General features: G+C 36.8%; 1 protein-coding gene and 1 non-coding gene across 2 annotated transcripts in view; one reads left to right on the forward strand and one right to left on the reverse strand.

Annotated features, from left to right (window-relative positions):
• Positions 1-16,301, forward strand: part of PPP6C (protein phosphatase 6 catalytic subunit) — a 31,397-nt gene extending 15,096 nt beyond the window's left edge. The window contains exons 2-7 of the mRNA XM_027104880.1: positions 1,831-1,926; positions 7,503-7,568; positions 8,578-8,719; positions 12,211-12,290; positions 12,474-12,683; positions 13,613-16,301. Of these exons, the coding sequence (XP_026960681.1) occupies positions 1,831-1,926; positions 7,503-7,568; positions 8,578-8,719; positions 12,211-12,290; positions 12,474-12,683; positions 13,613-13,861 (843 nt within the window). The 3' untranslated portion in view covers positions 13,862-16,301. The remainder of the gene's footprint in view (positions 1-1,830; positions 1,927-7,502; positions 7,569-8,577; positions 8,720-12,210; positions 12,291-12,473; positions 12,684-13,612) is intronic.
• TRNAK-UUU (transfer RNA lysine (anticodon UUU)) lies at positions 12,066-12,137 on the reverse strand. Its single transcript has one exon. It is a non-coding gene; the product is annotated as a tRNA-Lys (tRNA).
• Positions 16,302-18,211: the final 1,910 nt, after the last annotated feature.

Here is an 18,211-nt window from a genome sequence, read left to right on the forward strand (position 1 = left end):
CGGCATGCGGACTTCTTAGTTGTGGCATGTGAACCCTTAGTTGTGGCATGCAAACTCTTGGTTGTAGCATGCACGTGGGATCTAGTTCCCTGACTAGGGATCACACCCGGGCCCCCTGCATTGGGAGCATGGAGTCTTACCTACTGGACCACCAGGGAAGTCCCTAGAGTTCTTTTTTAAAAAAATTAATTCCTTAATTAATTTTTGGCTGTGTTGGGTCTTCGTTGCTGCATGCAGGCTTTCTCTAGTTGCGGCGAGCGGGGGCTACTCTTTGTTGCGGTGCGTGGACTTCTCATTGCAGTGGCTTCTCTTTGTTGTGGAGCACGGGCTCTAGGCGCGTGGGCTTCGGTAGTTGTGGCATGCGGGCTCTAGAGCGGAGGCTCAGTAGTTGTGGTGCACGGGCTTAGTTGCTGCACGGCATGTGGGATCTTCCCGGACCAGGGCTCGAACCCGTATCTGCTGCATTGGCAGGAGGATTCTTAACCACTGCGCCACCAGGGAAGTTCCCCTAGAGTTCTTTTTAAAAGGTAGAGTGACTCTTAAATGTACATTTTGCGATTAATTTTGTTAACCTTTCTATTTTGAGATAATTGTAGATTTATATGCAATTGTAAGAAATAATACCAAGTGATCCCATGTACCCTTTACCCAGTTTTCTCTGGTAGTAATGTCTTGTGGAACAAATACCACAATCAGGATATTGACATTGATACACTCCACGATCTTGTTCATAATTCTCCAGTTTTACTTGTACTCATTTGTGTGTGTATTTAGTTCTATGCAGTATTGTTATATCTGTAGTCTCATGTATCTAATACCACATTCATGATACAGACAGTTCCATCACCCCAAGGAGTCCACATGTTGTCCTTTTCGTAACCATACGCATTTCCCTCCTGCTGCCCCTACCTCCTAGACCCTTGGCAATCACTAATCTGGTCTCCATTTCTATAAATTTTTTATTTCAAGAATGTTATATAAATGGAATCATACAGTATATAACCTTTTGGGATAGGTTTTTTTTTTTCTCCCCACTCAGCATAAATCCCTTGAAATTTATACAGATTGTCATGTGTCAGTAGTTTGTTTTTTATTACTGAATAGTATTCCACGGTGTGAATGTACCATAATTTAACTGTTCACTGTTGAAGGACAACTGATTTATTTCTAGTTTTTGGCTCTTATGAATTAAGCTTCTATGGACCTTTGTGTACAGGTTTTTATGTGATCATAAATTTTCATTGCCAAGAATGCAGTTGCTGGGTCATATTTGGTAAGTGCATGGTTTGCAATGTACTTTAAAAATTAGCAGATAAGGGCTTCCCTGGTGGCGCCGTGGTTGAGAGTCCGCCTGCCTATGCAGGGGACGTGTGGGTTCGTGCCCCAGTCCGGGGGGATCCTGCGTGCCGCGGAGCGGCTGGGCCCGTGAGCCGTGACTGCTGGGCCTGTGCATCCGGAGCCTGTGCTCTGCAAAGGAAGAGGCCACAGGGGTGAGAGGCCTGCGTACCGCAAAAAAAAAAAAAAAAAAATTAGCAGGTAAAAACCTTTTCCTCTTTATTGACTTTTGCATTTTTCTGTTGAAAAACATCATTTTACTGTTCCTTGCAGAGCTCTCTGTCTTCTAGAACCTATTACCTGTAAGCCAGGGAGTTTGCATTTTGGAATACGCATTGTGAGAGGAAGGTAAAAGCTGACAGAAATCGAATCCCAGAATCATCATAGTTTCCTTTCCTGTGAAACAATACACGGATTAGTTCTTGTCTTTTTTGCATTTGGTCTTTAGTTTTAATATTGTAATAAAAGGTTGCATTTTATTTTCTCTTCTTACAGCGGCTATGTGACTATGTTTGTGACCTCCTCTTGGAAGAGTCAAACGTCCAGCCAGTATCAACACCAGTAACAGTGTGTGGAGACATACATGGACAGGTAAAATTTCATGTGGAGATTTTTAGCTTTTGTACTGTCTGTCCATGTCTGTTTCCAGTTGTGCTGCAAAATATTAAAAAAAAATGCTGGTGGTTGGCTAGGGTGCCTCAGTCTGTGTGACATTAATGATTCCTGGTTACTGTTAAAGTGAACAAAAGCAGTGGTCAAATTATTCATGGACTTTGTTGAAATCATACTTAGAAAGTGAAGAAGCATTATTGCTCTGTGGACAGGGGGAGGTATAAAATACAAATGCGGGCTGCTTCTAGTTATTATGATTGATAGCAGATGCTTTGGTGTTAGGCACTAATTTTTTATTCATTCTGTTCATTTCTGTTCTGTTCACTTAATGTCATATTTTATTGAAAATTTTATTGAAATTTATTGAAAATTTATCATTTCCTTAGTGGGAATGAGAATAGCAGCAGTTCAGAAAGATAAAATTATTGGTGCATGATTTTACAGCAAGTCAGTGCTAGAATGGGATGAGAAAGACAGTTCATTTTTTCATCTGCTGGGGTTTTGTTTGTTTTTAAGAGTTTCAGAGCATTGACAGGAGGGGTACACCTCATCTTTAGACTCTTACTGTCAGTGTTTAGCCTAGTTAGAAAACTGTGTATTTGTAGTTTTTTCTTTTTTACTGGGAAATGAAAGCTGAACAGAACACTCATAGCCTGCTCTGTGCATGCAATGGAGTTGGGGCTATAAGACATAATATTTGTGAACAATATAGTATTTATGAATTCCTACAGGACCTTAACTATGACTGCCTAAAGGAGCAGAAATGTGTGTAGCTTGGTTGTGATTGAGGGCTGCTCCATGAGTACAGTTCTATTTTTTTTTTCTTTTAATTTGGCTGCCCTGGGTCTCCGTTGCGGCGCGCGCAGGCCCTTCGTTGCCGGCTTCTCTCTAGTTGCGGCACTAGGGCTCTAGAGAGTGCAGGCTCAGTAGTTGCGGCATGCAGGCTTAGTTGCCCCGTGGCATGTGGGATCTTAGTTCCCTGACCAGGGATCGAACTTGCATCCCCTGCACTGGAAGGCGGACTCTTAGTCACTGGACCAGCAGGGAAGTCCCATAAAGTTCTATTTTGACTGCTTAGCTCTTTTCTTTTTGGTTTTTCAGTCTGTTCTTTGGATGTGTGAGGTTATAATAAATGACATCTGCATGTTATCAGCTTCTAAATAGAGGCCCCCACTATGTCATATTTAATCTGTTAAAATTCTAGTTCTCTAGACCTTAGGAGTTCTTCTTAATTTCCATGTAACTTCTCTCCAAAAGTATAATAAATATTTGTATTTTGCTAACATAAAGGGTATTAATATAAGCAGTGCCTTAACATATTTCTAAAAGCTGAAATAAACCAAGTAATGCTTTCCCTTGATTATAATATTAAAATTGAGGGGTTACCTGTGTTTATTGGCCGCAGCACGAGGCTTGTGAGATCTTAGTTCCTGACCAGGGATCGAACCCGTGCCCTTGGCAGTGAAAGTGCAGAGTCCTGGGTTTCCCTGATGGCGCAGTGGTTGAGAGTCCGCCTGCTGATGCAGGGGACACGGGTTCATGCCCTGGTCCGGGAAAATCCCACATGCCACGGAGCGGCTGGGCCCGTGGGCCATGGCCGTTGAGCCTGCGCGACCGGAGCCTGCGCTCCGCAACGGGAGAGGCCACAACAGTGAGAGGCCCGCGTACCGCAAAAAAAAACCCAGAAAGTGCAGAGTCCTACCTATTGAACTGCCAGGGAATTCCCCAAGACTTTTCAATAATATGAATTATAGTCATAATCAGAGGTCAGGAAGTTAGAGACAACTTCAAACTGCTAAAATTAATTCAGATAATAAATTTGCACTTCTACTGATAGATTATATATACCTTCAGTCAAATGTACAATTCTTACTTACATTTATCTTGTGTTTTGACATTAATAATGTACTTTTTCACATATTGCATGTCAATTTTTTTTTTTAAGGTTCCTATGAGGTAGGGTTTTGTAGAGAAGGAAACTGAGTTGAAAGATTGAGGAATTAACCCAAATTCGCACAGCTACTAAGGGACAGAGCTGAGATTTGAAACTCATTTGGGTGCCCGATAGCCCATGCTATTTATTTATTTATTTATTTATTTATTTTTTGGCTGCACGGCTTGTGGGATCTCACTTCCCCGACCAGGGATTGAACCTGGGCCACGTCAGTGAAAGCCTGGAATCCTAACCACTAGGCCCCCAGGGAACTCCCAGCCCATGTTATTTTAAGACTACCACCAAATTGAGCCGTGTTTCTCTTGTACTTGACCCTTTAAAACAATTGCTCATCAAAAGCATGGGACTTGAGGAGCTTCTAAATGTCTGCAGACTAGTCAAATGTAAGGTGTATCTTTTGGGACTTGTACAGTTGTCTTCCCCTTGGGCTAGTTTTGGAATTGCAGGATTGGTTTATGAGTATAAATAAACTCATAAGAAATGTTGACAAGCATACAGTTGCTGAGAAGCATTGAAACAACATAATCTAGTGAGGAGATTGTAGACTTCAGTGTCAGACAGAGCTTGGTTTAAGTTAGGTCCTGCTTGGGTACATAACAGCTGTTTAAGAAGCCATTTCATCTAGCTCTTCAGTTCTTTAAATATGGCCTGTGGACCCTTGAGCATCTGTAAGTTGGCAGAAAATCAACTGAGGGTAAAACTGTTGGTGCCTCAGAATGAATCAAGGGAGTGTCACCAGCCTATGCTGGTTGTCATTGTATTCTTCACCAGCATGCATGCATGTACAGTAAAATAAAATGCCAGTATCACTTAAGAATGTCCATGATGAAGCAGTAATATTAATTGGCACTCTTGACCCCTCAGTAGATACATCTTTTGAGTAGTCCCTGTGATGAAATAGGAAGTATGCATAAAGCACATCTACTGCATATCAAAGAAAAATGGTTTGCTCAAAAGAAAAGTACTTGTGCAGTTCTTTGCATCTCCTGCTGAAATAGCCTCTTTTTTTCAATGGAACGCTGTTTTTACCTGAGAGAATGAATGACAAACTACAGGTATTTGGCAACTGTTTTGCAAAAGTGAACGAAGTGAGCCAGTCACTTCAAGGAAAACAATTGACGTTATTTGTTGCTGATGACAGTATTTGAGTTTTCAAGTGAAATATTGGAATTTTAGAAAATTTGAGTTTACCACCATGAGGCTACTAGCTTCTGATACTTAAAAGACTTTTCTGATGAGGTGAGTAAATTAACAAATATTTTTTTGATGATGTATAAAGAAATGTCATTTCCATTTTCCAAATAACCAGTGTGTTACCCACTCGAAGTGTTAGACCAACTTATCTAACAGAGTTTGAGAAGAGACCAATTGTCAAGTTTTGATGTATTAAAAGAAGAATATGCACCATTATCTCTAAAGGTTATTAAAATTCTCTTCCCTTTTGTAACACATACCTGTATGAAGGTATGTGTTACACTTTAAATTTCTAATGTGGTTAATACTGATTCATACAACGTATAAACAAAAGCTTTTTGGGGACCTGTAATTTTTAAGACTGTGAGTGGGTCCTGAAACCAGAAAGTTTAAAAACTGCTGAGTTAGCCAACTATTTCCTTGCCTCTAATAATGGAATAAAATCCACTTCTCGGGATTGGTTTTGTTTTAAAATGAGAACATTTACAGAGTGTGTGTGATATGAAAACATACAATAGATGGTAGAAATTATTTGTGAAATAATGAGATGGGCTTCCAGTAATGTATGACAAGGTTAATTGTCTGCATATGTTTTCAGTAAATATTTATTATATTAAAGAATTTTGGAAAAAACTACCAATATGGAGTAGGAACTATGGGTCCCCAAAGCAGAATTTTTGATCATCCATTAAATATATATAAGTTAAATGGAAACTTACAAAGTTTTTATTCAAGAATGTGTTTCTACAGACATCAGTAGTAAGGTCTAAGGACACTCTTTCACCACACTTTTATAGAAGCAATTGTTTCATAAAACTTTTTAATGTTTCCTTCCTGACTTTGAGTGTGTACATACTCAATTTTTACATGACAAAATTGTGTAGTTATATTAGAGGTATAGTTTTGTGTTCCATTCTTTTCCCTAGTCATTTTCCCACTTTGCTACATAGTTTCCATTATAATCATTATTTATGACTGCCTAAGGTCCAGGTCTTTGAATTGGTAGATCATACTTTATTAATATTCCCTTACGTTAGTTACGAAGGTTGTTTCTTCTGTTATTAGAAATGATGCTATGATGCATTTTCTTTATGTTATACAGACTACTTTATTTTTTTTTTTGCCTTTAGGATATAGTCACAGAAGTGGAGTTACTAGGCCAAAGTAACACAAACACATATATGTATATGTGTATATATATACACTGAAAGTTTATTTATATATATATACTTATTTTTTACTGCTCATATTGTGTGTGATTGTATTTATACATATATATGATATACATACACACATCATATATATATATCTGTGCGGTGGGAAGTGAGAAGTATATTCCTTCAAAGGAAGGGATTCCACTTTGTAGAAATGAACAGCATATATTTTGAATGAATAATAGTCTACCAGTTGACTGAGACTGAATTTGTTTCATTTGTTTGCTTGCTAATTTTAAGAAGATAGGAAAATTTTATTTTAAACTTTCTAAAGTTTTTTTTTTTTAAGCAAGTGACAACTCTTCAGACTTATGAAACATTGCTACAAAGGGTAGTACTTTATTTCAGTAGTTAATCTTTAAATTTCAGTTTTGTTCACTATGACTAAGATTTCTGTACTGTTTTAAGTGTTAGAAATTTAAGTAGTAATACTACTTTCAAGTGTAAAAGATAGATGTGAAGGAAATTATTGGTTGTAGTTGGTATGGTATATTATAGTCAGTTCCTTTAATCTAAAATCCTTTTTCAGAAAAACTGTGACTTTAGGAAGTAGGATTAGGATAATCGAGTTGACTGAAGTTATCGAACGCACATTTTTGTCAGTTAAATTTTCAGTCAAGTAGAATATGATGAAATATACTATTCTTTTTCTACTGATTATTGAGAAGACTCTCCACAGCTGTAGAAGCTGAGGGTACACATCTTCCAAAGTAGAGTGTAAGAAGGTAGGTTGATCTGCTCTTTCCGACACTACGAAGTGTCATATAACTTCATTCTTCCAAAGAAATTCTTATCCACTTGTTTCCTTATCTTTTGTCTCTTTAAGATAGATGTTGAAGGTGGGGCAAGGTGATTGGGTTAGCTTATTGACAGGTAACTGATAAATGATTTCAAATTCTCAAGTGATAGATGGGGAGAAGTATGAAAGAAATTTGAAAGGGGATTGCCTATAACATTAATGACTTAGGAATGATTTTAGTGATAACTGAGCTTCATTTTAGTGCTTTTTTTTTTTTTTTTAAGGCTTGGGAGCTGTGTGCTTGGCAGTTTAGTTTGCACTTCATTTCTTTGTATAAATGTAAATATTTGAAGTCCTCTTAATTAACTGCTTCTTTATACAGTTTGGCCTCGGTTTTATTATTTTACTCCTTCACAGGAATTTGTAATCAGCATATATTGCCTTTCTTTTATAGTTTTATGACCTTTGTGAACTATTCAGAACTGGAGGTCAGGTTCCTGACACAAACTACATATTTATGGTATGTAAACACCAGTGATGTCAAGTACTTATTTTAAATGGAAGGGATCTGACTTACTACATGTAAATTATGTAATAATTTCGTTGCCATGTGACAATCACTATTTAAATACGTGAAAAGGTGATTCTATGCTTTTCTACATTTTGCTGTGTCCTCTAGTTGAGAATAATTGCTTTTGTAAACTGCTGTATACACAGGACTGGGTTGTAGCCCTCAGTAATGGTTAGGCCTTAAAATAGCCCACAGGTTTAAGGCATAAATCTTCAGTTTACTGTTATTTTATCAGATTTTTTTTGAGCATTCATTTTCACCTGTTATTAATCTGTGGATTGATTAATATACACATATACACATTTGCTGTTAAGGTAGATATTTGCTTACTTTCTTTTTGTAATATAATGTTACTGTTGAACTTTTTCTGAGTCCTTCTGTTATTTTCCTTCCTTCTGAAAATTTCTGGGTCACTTTTCTAATCTTTTATTGGTCTAATATTGGCCCGAGTAAAACATAAATGGGAAGTGTAAATAGTATATCCTCTTATGTAGTTGTTAAATACAAAGCTAAATGTAGAATACTGTTATAATTATGGTAATTGCTTTTACAAAAAAACTATTTTCTTCAAGTTGACAGCTCTTTTGATACAGTTAAAAAGATTTTTGAAATTCATTTAAAGTTTTTTGATTCACACATGATGTTTTAGAAACATTTATTAATGTAGGTAACAGAGAATTGAAAAAATGGTGGTTTTGCAGGGAAAATCCTTGAGAGAATTGCACAGCAGGTTCCTGTAGGCTCCTGTAGCATAAGACTAGCACAAACATTTAGTAGGAACAGCTTATTTATTTCCATTTGAATTTTTTGTTAAAACCTAATTTCCAAATAATTCAATGTGTAACTCTTCATTTTTGTTATTTTGGGCTGTGTCTCTTGAGTTTGTGCCCTTTGGTATAATTTTTAAAAAATATTGTTGCTATTGTATTGTTTGTAACTGTAAATTTTTACTTTACAGGGTGATTTTGTAGACAGAGGTTACTATAGTTTGGAGACCTTCACTTACCTTCTTGCACTAAAGGCTAAATGGCCTGATCGTATTACACTTTTGCGAGGAAATCATGAGAGTAGACAGATTACACAGGTGTATGGATTTTATGGTAAGACCTTCTATTTCTCTGATTCTGAATATTGATTTACCTTCCTCTTTGGGAAAAAAGCCACACAAGTCATACATGTGCTTTTCATAGTAAAATTAGAAAATACAGATAATCTTTTTCCACTTTCTCACCTTTAACTCCTTTTCTTCCCTCAGTCAGTTGAAAATCTGACTATTGATATGTAGAGAGAACCATTCTTTTTTTTTTAATTGAAGTATAGTTGATTTACAATATTATATTAGTTTCAGATGTACAACATAGTGATTCAGTATTTTTAGAGATTATACTCCTTTTAAAATTATTATAAAATATAAGCTGTATTCCCTGTGCTGTACAGTATACCCTTGTAGCTTATTACTTTATACATAGTAGTCTGAGAGAACCATTTTTAACTTTTTGGTGTATGTCTTTCTAGATCAGTGCCTCAAAGTGTAGTCTTCAGTTTATCTCACTGGAATCATTTGGGATGCTTGTTAAAAATGTAGATTGCTAGGCGCCACTTTTGGGGTGGGACCTTAGAATCTGCTGAAAGGGAATGTTTTGCACACTCAGTTTGAGAACCTATCCTATATATATGTATGTGTGTGTGTGTTTATACATACGTGTGTACACACACCCCAAGCTAAAATGGGATCATACTTGTTTTTTAATATTGTGATCAGCCTTTTCACTTCATTGATGTTATTTTATAGCTGCACTGTACTATACTGGATGGATGTACTGTAAATCTGTGTGCTTTCTCCAGAGAATACTAGGACCTCAGGTCATAAATAGAATGCAGCCATTAAAAGCAAAATAGCTACTTCTATAAAATTTTTACATGGTTGAAAGTTTTTCAAAATGAGGTTAGGAAGCTCTTTGAAGGAGGTAGATAACAGAACTGTAGAGATTATTATTATCTATCTATCTATCTATCTATCTATTTATTTTTGGCTGCATTGGGTCTTCGTTGCTGTGCGCGGGCTTTTCTCTAGTTGCAGCAAGCGAGGGCTACTCTTCATTGCCATGCGCGGGCTTCTCATTTCAGTGGCTTCTCTTGTTGCGGAGCACAGGCCCTAGGCACATGGGCTTCAGTAGTTGTGGCTCGCGGGCTCTAGCGCAGGCTCAGTAGTTGTGGCGCCCAGGCTTAGTTGTTCCACAGCATGTGGGATCCTCCAGGACCAGGGCTCGAACCCGTGTTCCCTGCATTGGCAGATGGATTCTTAACAACTGAGCCACCAGGGAAGCCCTGTTGATATTATTAATAAGAATTTTCCTTGAACACAATTAAGGAAGATATTGAGAGATTTGAAAATATTAATTTCATAACCCTTTAGTTTTTAGACTTTATATTTTGAATTATCTTTTGTCATTATAAAGATAAGCTGAACTCTCTTACTCCTGATTTTGTCAGCCATTATCAATTATTAAATTGAGAAATTTGGCAACGTATTGTTATCTATTTATTTATTTATTTTTGGCTGCACCGCGTGTCTTGTGGGATCTCAGTTCCCCGACCAAGGATTGAACCTGGGCCACAGCAGTGAAAGCCCCACATCCCAACCACTAGGCCACCAGGGAACTCCCCGACAATTTATTGTTGATATACTGTTAATAGGAATTGAAAAGTTAGATGGCTAATATTTATCTCCTTTCTAGAAGTTACTTCAGATTTTCATTCACAAAATGCCAAATATCATTTGGAATAAAAAGTGTTTGATTCTTTTGCAAAATAATCAGTATTTTGGATAATACATTATGTGGTGTTAGCTCAGTGAAAGCAACTGGCTCCAACTGTGTAAGATTGATGTTACATATATAATTACACCCCAGAATTTGACCAACATATCAGTGTAGGGCAAAAGAGGTAAAAGGGGGAGAGGAAGGAGGACATTTTAATCAAGATGCCTTGACTGAAGAAAATGACAACAGCACATCTAGTATTGAATTTTTTTCATCCCAAGCTGTGCTCTAGTGTTCATCTATGGTTTTGTCCGATAAGAGGAAGCCCATCTGCTCCTCAGGAGGGAGATAGTTTTAGTCATCATGGAACTTAACATTGATTTTAAAGTAGTAAAAATGTCTATATATAGCTATTATATTGGGCCTTCAGTTCACACTGATAAATATATGGTTAGCAGTTATTATGAACCAAGTGCTTTGCTTACGTGTTAAGGTGAAAAATTCACAAGATTCCTGCTGGTAAACTGAGCTCAATGTTAGAGCTGTCTCATGAGACGTTTACAATAAGGACCCTGCCTCACGTAGAGATATAATTTAGAAAATTATGAGGATTGACCATACCCCACAGTCTTATATCCTGTATCATTTTCAGCCGTACTTAGGGCAATTAGTGATACATCCATTTTTTTTCGAAATTAAGGAAGAAGCCAAAGAGCAGAACTTCATGGTATTAACTGAGAGAAGAGATAATGTACTCTATTAACTGTTGTAGACAGCAGAGAGAATGTTCAGCTGAGAATATGTAAGAACTGATTGGCAGTTTGTCCTTAGTGATGACTACAGGGGTACTTAATGGAACTCAAGTATGTAGTTGCACAATTTGCAGAAAATCTCAGAAGAGGCAACCTAGGCCTGAAAAATGTTGAAATGGGAATTATCCATGCTCTTCTAATTTGTTTGATTATCCTGCTAGAATAAGGTAGTCACATTAAATACATTACTCTGTTTGATAGAATTGCCCAGTATTTTTTTTTTTAAGTTTATTTATTTATTTATTTGGCCTGCGGGGCCCCACTTCCCCAACCAGGGATGGAACCTGCTCCCTCAGCAGTGAAAGCATGGAGTCCCAACCTCTGGACCGCCAGGAAATTCCCCCCGGTATTAATAGTAAGACAAAAGCTTTTGCTTTGGGTTATGTGAAATTAATATTTAGCTCTTCTTTTTTTTTTTTCTTTTTTGCGGTACGCGGGCCTCTCACTGTCGTGGCCTCTCCAGTTGCGGAGCACAGGCTCCAGACGCACAGGCTCAGCGGCCATGGCTCACAGGCCCAGCTGCTCTGCGGCATGTGGGATCTTCCCAGACCGGGGCACGAACCCGTGTCTCCTGCATAGGAGACTGCGCCACCAGGGAAGCCCAACTCTTCTTGATTATAGCATTTTGACTAATAATTTCAGCTGGTTCTTAGAGCCACTTCTGGAATGAAAAGCAGGACCACATTCTTAGACTAGTTAGACACTGGTCTCCTTCTGGTTCTACATGGAGGACCTACTAGGGCTAACTATGTATCATAACTTGCCATCCTAGTTTAAGCAAATTTCTGTTGTCCCAGTATTAGATGTATTCTTTACTTATTTTATTTATTTATTTATTTTTTGGCCGCACCTCATGGCTTGCAGGATCTTAGTTCCCTGACCAGGGATTGAACCCGGGCCACGGCAGTAAAAGCGCTGAGTCCTAACCACTGGACCACCAGGGAACTCCCCTGTATTCCTTAGTTTTATCAGCAGATTCAGAACTTCATTAATGAGAACTCTTTGTTTCTCTCATAGATGAGTGCCAAACCAAATACGGAAATGCTAATGCCTGGAGATACTGTACCAAAGTTTTTGACATGCTCACAGTAGCAGCTGTAAGTTTATGTAAATCTTTTTTAAAAAAAAGCTCAAGTATTTTCCTGCCAGTAACACTTGGCATATTTTTATCTAATTGCCATTTCAGTTATATTGATATCATTAGCACTCACTCATGGATTTAGATATATGACTGAGTTTATTATTATATGTTCAACTCTTTGTTTTCCTTTTTTTGCTAGTTAATAGATGAGCAGATTTTGTGTGTTCATGGTGGTTTATCTCCTGATATCAAAACACTGGATCAAATTCGAACCATTGAACGGAACCAGGAAATTCCTCATAAAGGAGCGTTTTGTGATCTGGTTTGGTCAGATCCTGAAGATGTGGATACTTGGGCAATCAGTCCCCGAGGAGCAGGCTGGCTTTTTGGTGCAAAGGTCACAAATGAGGTAAAGCCAGCATTTTCGGAAAAGTGGTTTGTTGGTTGCTAATGGACTACATAAAGAACTATGGTGGCTATAGATACCAAACTTCTAGTCTAGTTTACTCAAACTGTGGTGGCTATGGATATCAGATTTCTTGTCTAGTTTATCCTGTATGTCTTTCCTTAATGGTTAAATGAGATCACGTAATAAAAGCACCTCCTTTAGCATCCGTTGGTACTATGTATAAAATAAATGTTCCTTTTCTTTCAAACATTGCAATTAAGTAATGAGATAACAAGGGCAAGATAGGCAACTTTTTAATATATATATTTCTTTGTGTATATATTTTTAATTGAGATATAATTGACATAACATTGTATTAGTTTTATGTATACAACATAATGATTTGACATGTATTTATGTGAATAAGCAATATTTTTGAGATTAACTACTTTCAGTTAAAAATATATATACACACACACTTACACATACACATACACCACAGGGTGAAGTAAAATCCAGCATAATGAAGTCAGAGAGCTAGTTTTATCCTGTCTGAGCCTCTGGTTCCTGAAGTTGCAAGAGAAGGATAATAAATCTCTTTCAGAATTTTGTAAGAACCATACTAAAGCCTCAGTGAATGATAGATATTGATAGTAATATATTTATTATTAAACCATAAAAACTTTGTTTCATATCTGATAGCACTTACAGAATGCTTTTCTTTCAGAAACTTCTAACTAATTATGTTACTATGATTTCTATAACTCAGGCCAAAGTGGCTCTATAACTTATGGAAATTAGTGGGGATAACTGTAGAATGGATTCTATAATCATGAGAGCTTTAGTAATTATAGGATTTATGCTTTATTTAAATGCTTATTTTCTTATATATGTAGGTTGATTTTTTTAAAACTGTGCTGGATACTTAACAAAACCTTTCTAAATTGCAGTTTGTTCATATCAACAACTTAAAGCTCATCTGCAGAGCACACCAACTAGTGCATGAAGGCTATAAATTTATGTTTGATGAGAAGCTGGTAACAGTATGGTCTGCTCCTAATTACTGTTATCGTTGTGGAAATATTGCTTCGATCATGGTCTTCAAAGATGTAAATACAAGAGAACCAAAGTTATTCCGGGCAGTTCCAGATTCAGAACGTGTTATTCCTCCCAGGACAACGACGCCGTATTTCCTTTGAGGCCTTCGCCCATCCTGCTGACCCATTTTTCTGCCCTCTTACCCCAACTTCCGTGTATTACCCTCTACAATATACTTTTTATTGAGCACTTTGCTGCTGAAATGCTGCCTCTTGCCTTTTTTTTTTAATTTTAAATTATCTAAATTTATTGTTTGTTATGGTGTCTATAGCAATGTTTTTCTATCAGTTTTCTCCCCCATCCCATCCCCGCCTTGGACTCATTTGAGAAGACTTGAGAAATGTCTTAATACTCACACTGCTGCATGTAGCTCTTGCTTATTTACTGGTCTACGGGAAACAGGATGTTTCCTTTTTTAAAAAAGCCAATTGACAGAACAGACTACACTGAAATACTCCTCCTTTTGTATTATTCAGTCTTTTGTTTTAGTTCGGTAAGTTTTAAGAAATTTCAGCAGCAAAGTTGTTATTCAGTGGGCACGATGGACTGCAAATGCCTCGAGTTATGTATACCTGTCCCAGCTGTAAACTTCATTTTCCTTTGTTGGATGATATTTTAAATGGATATAAAATAAATTGGTCTAAAGGGCTGCCCTCCTTGTTGTGTTTTTAAATTTTAGTTTAAAAACTGCTACAGCTTATGACTTTGTACATTAAGATAATTGTATTGATCTGTTTTCAGATTCCTTGTATTTTTTAATAAAGTAATCTTAAATAAAACCCAGATAGGTTAAAGTGTTAGAAATTTTAAACAGTGTACATTGTTAGCTGAAAGTTACTCTTTTTTTCTTTTTTCCTAATCGGAGTTCTTGGCCCTTTGATTATTAAGTTTAAAACTTCAACTGAAATTCCATACTATATATTTTAAAAACAAATCACTAAACTGTGCCTAAAGAAATAACTGCCATATTAATGTTTTGGTTTATATCCTCTCTAGTAATAGAAAAACATTTAATACTTGTAATGCTGATGTGTTCATTTGATACCAGTTGAGTAGAATGTGATCAATCCAGTTTACAATCTATCATGAGTATCATTAAGTAAAATATATGTACTTTTCAATAGGAATCATTCTTACTGTAACACTTGACCTTTAACTTTTAGAAAGTGTTCATTTTTTAACTGCAACTGGAAAGGTTGAAAAGTCAGGACTCTTGTACTTGTGAACTGTAATCTGAAGCAGATTTTTAAAAGTGTTGAAAAAACCAGATTGTCCTTTTTTGTAAAGGTCTGTGATACTATGTTTCGGCTTTGTGTAAGTAATTTGAATATCCAAAGGGTTGTGATGATCAGTTCTTGATATGCAACTGTCCACTTAATAAGGACAAGTGTTCCAGTGTCTCTTATGATTGTGGTCATAAATGATGCTGGAATTAACCATTTTATGAAATAGTTGGTATCCCTTTACTACTATAATTAATTTTTGTCATTCCAGGAAATCTTTGTGAAGCCAGCCAATTAATAAAGCACTTTAGCATCTGTTCAGGTAGTTTTGAAAACCAACTGTCCCCCTTCAGGATAAGAACTTCCAGGTTACCTAAAAATGCAATAAAAATCTTTATAGTCTAAGCTTCTTGGCACATAATTTTTCATCAGGGCTTTTCTTTTATTAAGCGAGCACAATAGTGTTTTGATTTTTTCCTCCAACCACACAGCTCCTTGTGTAGTTTTTAATTGTATAGCTGTAAGAAAGAAGTGGCTAAGACATTTGCTGCACACACTTGAACTGTTGGGTCAGTAGCTTTGTTTTACTGCCCTGACCCCAGTGTAATTCAGGGGGAAAGGTATTTTTATCTTACAGGGATATGTAGCTATGTATTTTACTAATTGTGAAACACTGGAAATTAATGATGCAGACAACTTGGTGTGGTCTTTGAACAGCTTTCTGCAGTATTTTTTTTTCTGTTACCATAAATTGTATTTAAGTGCTTTCTCTCTTCTGCTTTTAAGTTGTACCAATAAAATTGGTAACCCTCAGCCCTTCCTTCCCATTTGACACTCCTTAGCTTAGATTGATGTAGTTGTTTTAGTTACCCATGTAATGTGACTTTTATTTTTAAGTCATGGTGTACTGCATTTGTTTGTCACTAGTTGGGCATGTGCCAATAATATTCTGTCCATTCCTTAATTGCCATCTCTGTTTTGCCTGATTTTTTTCTCTTCAACTGAATAATGGCTTTTTGCATGAAAAAAAAAGTTTTTACTATTAGACATGTAAAGGGAAGAGAGAGTGAATGTATTGGACTCTGTAAGCCTAAAAGGAATATTTGGATCCCTCTGATAAATAAGGGCTATGTACTATATAGAGTAATCATGTGGTGGAAAATACTTGCAAGTCATAGATTTGTAGGCATGAGGCTCTGTTATTCCCTGTATCTAGGCTGAATGTAAAATCCCTTATGTTGTATTAATGGGGGTAATAACCATTTTTATTTGCCTATGATATACTTGGTTTCTAATAAAATGTCCTAGGCTCTAGTGAGAACTGTCTACTTTTAATTGCCAATTACTCCCCTTTCCTCATTTTCCTGATATGCTCTTGGCTAGCTTTTCCTAGGTTAATGCTTTTTCCTGAAAAATCTCACAACTCTAAATGTGTTCATTTGGGTGTGATCCTAAAAAGCCTGGATCAAGAGCACATCTTTAATATGCAACCTGCATCAGCTCCTACTCTGTCCGGATGTCTAGAACTGTTGGAAGATTTTGATGTCTTAAACCCTGTGTTTCACTTTTGAAATAAGGTTTGAAATATTGTTCTTTGCATTAAGATTTGTGTGTTTTTGCGTTGTAAGCCCAGCACCAGGTTTTGGAAAATGCCTGTACTGTGAAAGCAAATCCGAACTCTTTCTGAGCCTCTTTCGTTGTCAGAAACAGAATTGCTTTCCATCAGCCTCCAAAAAATTGTGTATCTGAAGTCGAAGAGATTTAACAGCAAGAATCCAGATTTTTAAAATGTACTTGTTTTCTAAATGCTAATGTTTGTAAAGCACCTTCAGTTCTTTGGATGAAAGGTGCTATATTCTCTCTGTAAATTAATAAAAAGATTATAGGAAGTTTGGCAAAAAAATTTATCTAATGCAGTCTGTCCCAACAAGAAGGTAGCATTTTATATAACACAATTTAAAAATTAAAAAATGCTTATTCCTTCACTTAGTTGCTTGACTAGTAAACAGAAGTGAAACTTTTCTTGTTCTGCATTTGACTCTTCAGTGTTCCAGTTCATTGTTACGTCCTGGATCCAGTGCCCAGAACCCAGCTTCATGAGATCATCACAACTCTTTCAATTGTGTATTTAAACTGTGCAGTCATGCTGATGAAACATACAGTAGTAAAACACCAAAAAGAAGCATTTGGAAAGTCCTCTAGCATGAAACCAAACACAGTAGATGCTTGGAGAAGGACCCTATTCCCCTCTTACTAGTTTTCTGTTTCCTTGTTAATCACTTGGTGAATATGTGCCTTTCGTAAGGCATATTACTCATGATAGTAAGCTTATGCTGGCTTGGATCATTCAAATGTTTTCTTAATTCAAAAATGCATGAAATTTATGAATTTTGTGTGCGTGTGTCAACAAAAATAATTATTGTGTAAGTATATTCCACTCAGTCCCTGGGCAGCCACTGTTCTCAGCACTTCGCTTTTTTATATAAATGGGAATGGGTTATAAAAGACTGTACGGAGGCAATGGAATAGTGGAAAGAATATAGGCTTTGGGATCAATCTAGGTAAAAACCCCAGCTCTGCCAGGCAGTAATAGCAGCTAACCTGTATTGAGCACACTTAGCTAAATGCTGTACATGCCCTATTTTATGTCACCCCTACTATGGCTCAATGACTGTAGTACCTTTTTTTTTTTTTTTTTTCTTCAGACAAGAAAACACACTTAGAGATCATAGGTAACTTGCCCAGGGTTGCACAAGAGAGCTGGAATGTGAACCCCTTTAGGGCATCCTAGAGTAGTACATCTTAAGCAGTATTGGTTATTGTAGCTTTGTGACCTTGAGCAAGTTGGGTTTTCTGAATCTTAAAATTCTGTGTCTAAAATAAGAATGCCATACAGGGTTGATCTCAGGATTAAAAATAGCACATATAAAATACCCAGTCCCTGGCCCAAAGCTGCCATTTATTGAGGGCCCACTTACATATCATTTGCCCAAATTCAGTGTAGTTGGGAAGTAAAAATAATCCAAGGCAATATATAATTGCTGACATAGTGTAGTTTATGTAAGTACAGCAAATTTGGAGAAGGAAATGTTTGAGGTAAGGTGGAGTAATTGGGGAAGGCTTAAAAGAGGAAGTGTGAAATGTATACTAGAATGATGGGCCATGTATTTCATATAGTAAAAGCACAGAAATGGGGATTACTAGAACTTGGACATGATATGAAGGTAA

The sequence above is a fragment of the Aethalodelphis obliquidens genome, unplaced genomic scaffold (genome assembly GCF_003676395.1).
Source record: "Aethalodelphis obliquidens isolate GAN/ISIS:26980383/991018 unplaced genomic scaffold, ASM367639v1 scaffold7, whole genome shotgun sequence".
Classification (NCBI taxonomy): domain Eukaryota; kingdom Metazoa; phylum Chordata; class Mammalia; order Artiodactyla; family Delphinidae; genus Aethalodelphis; species Aethalodelphis obliquidens.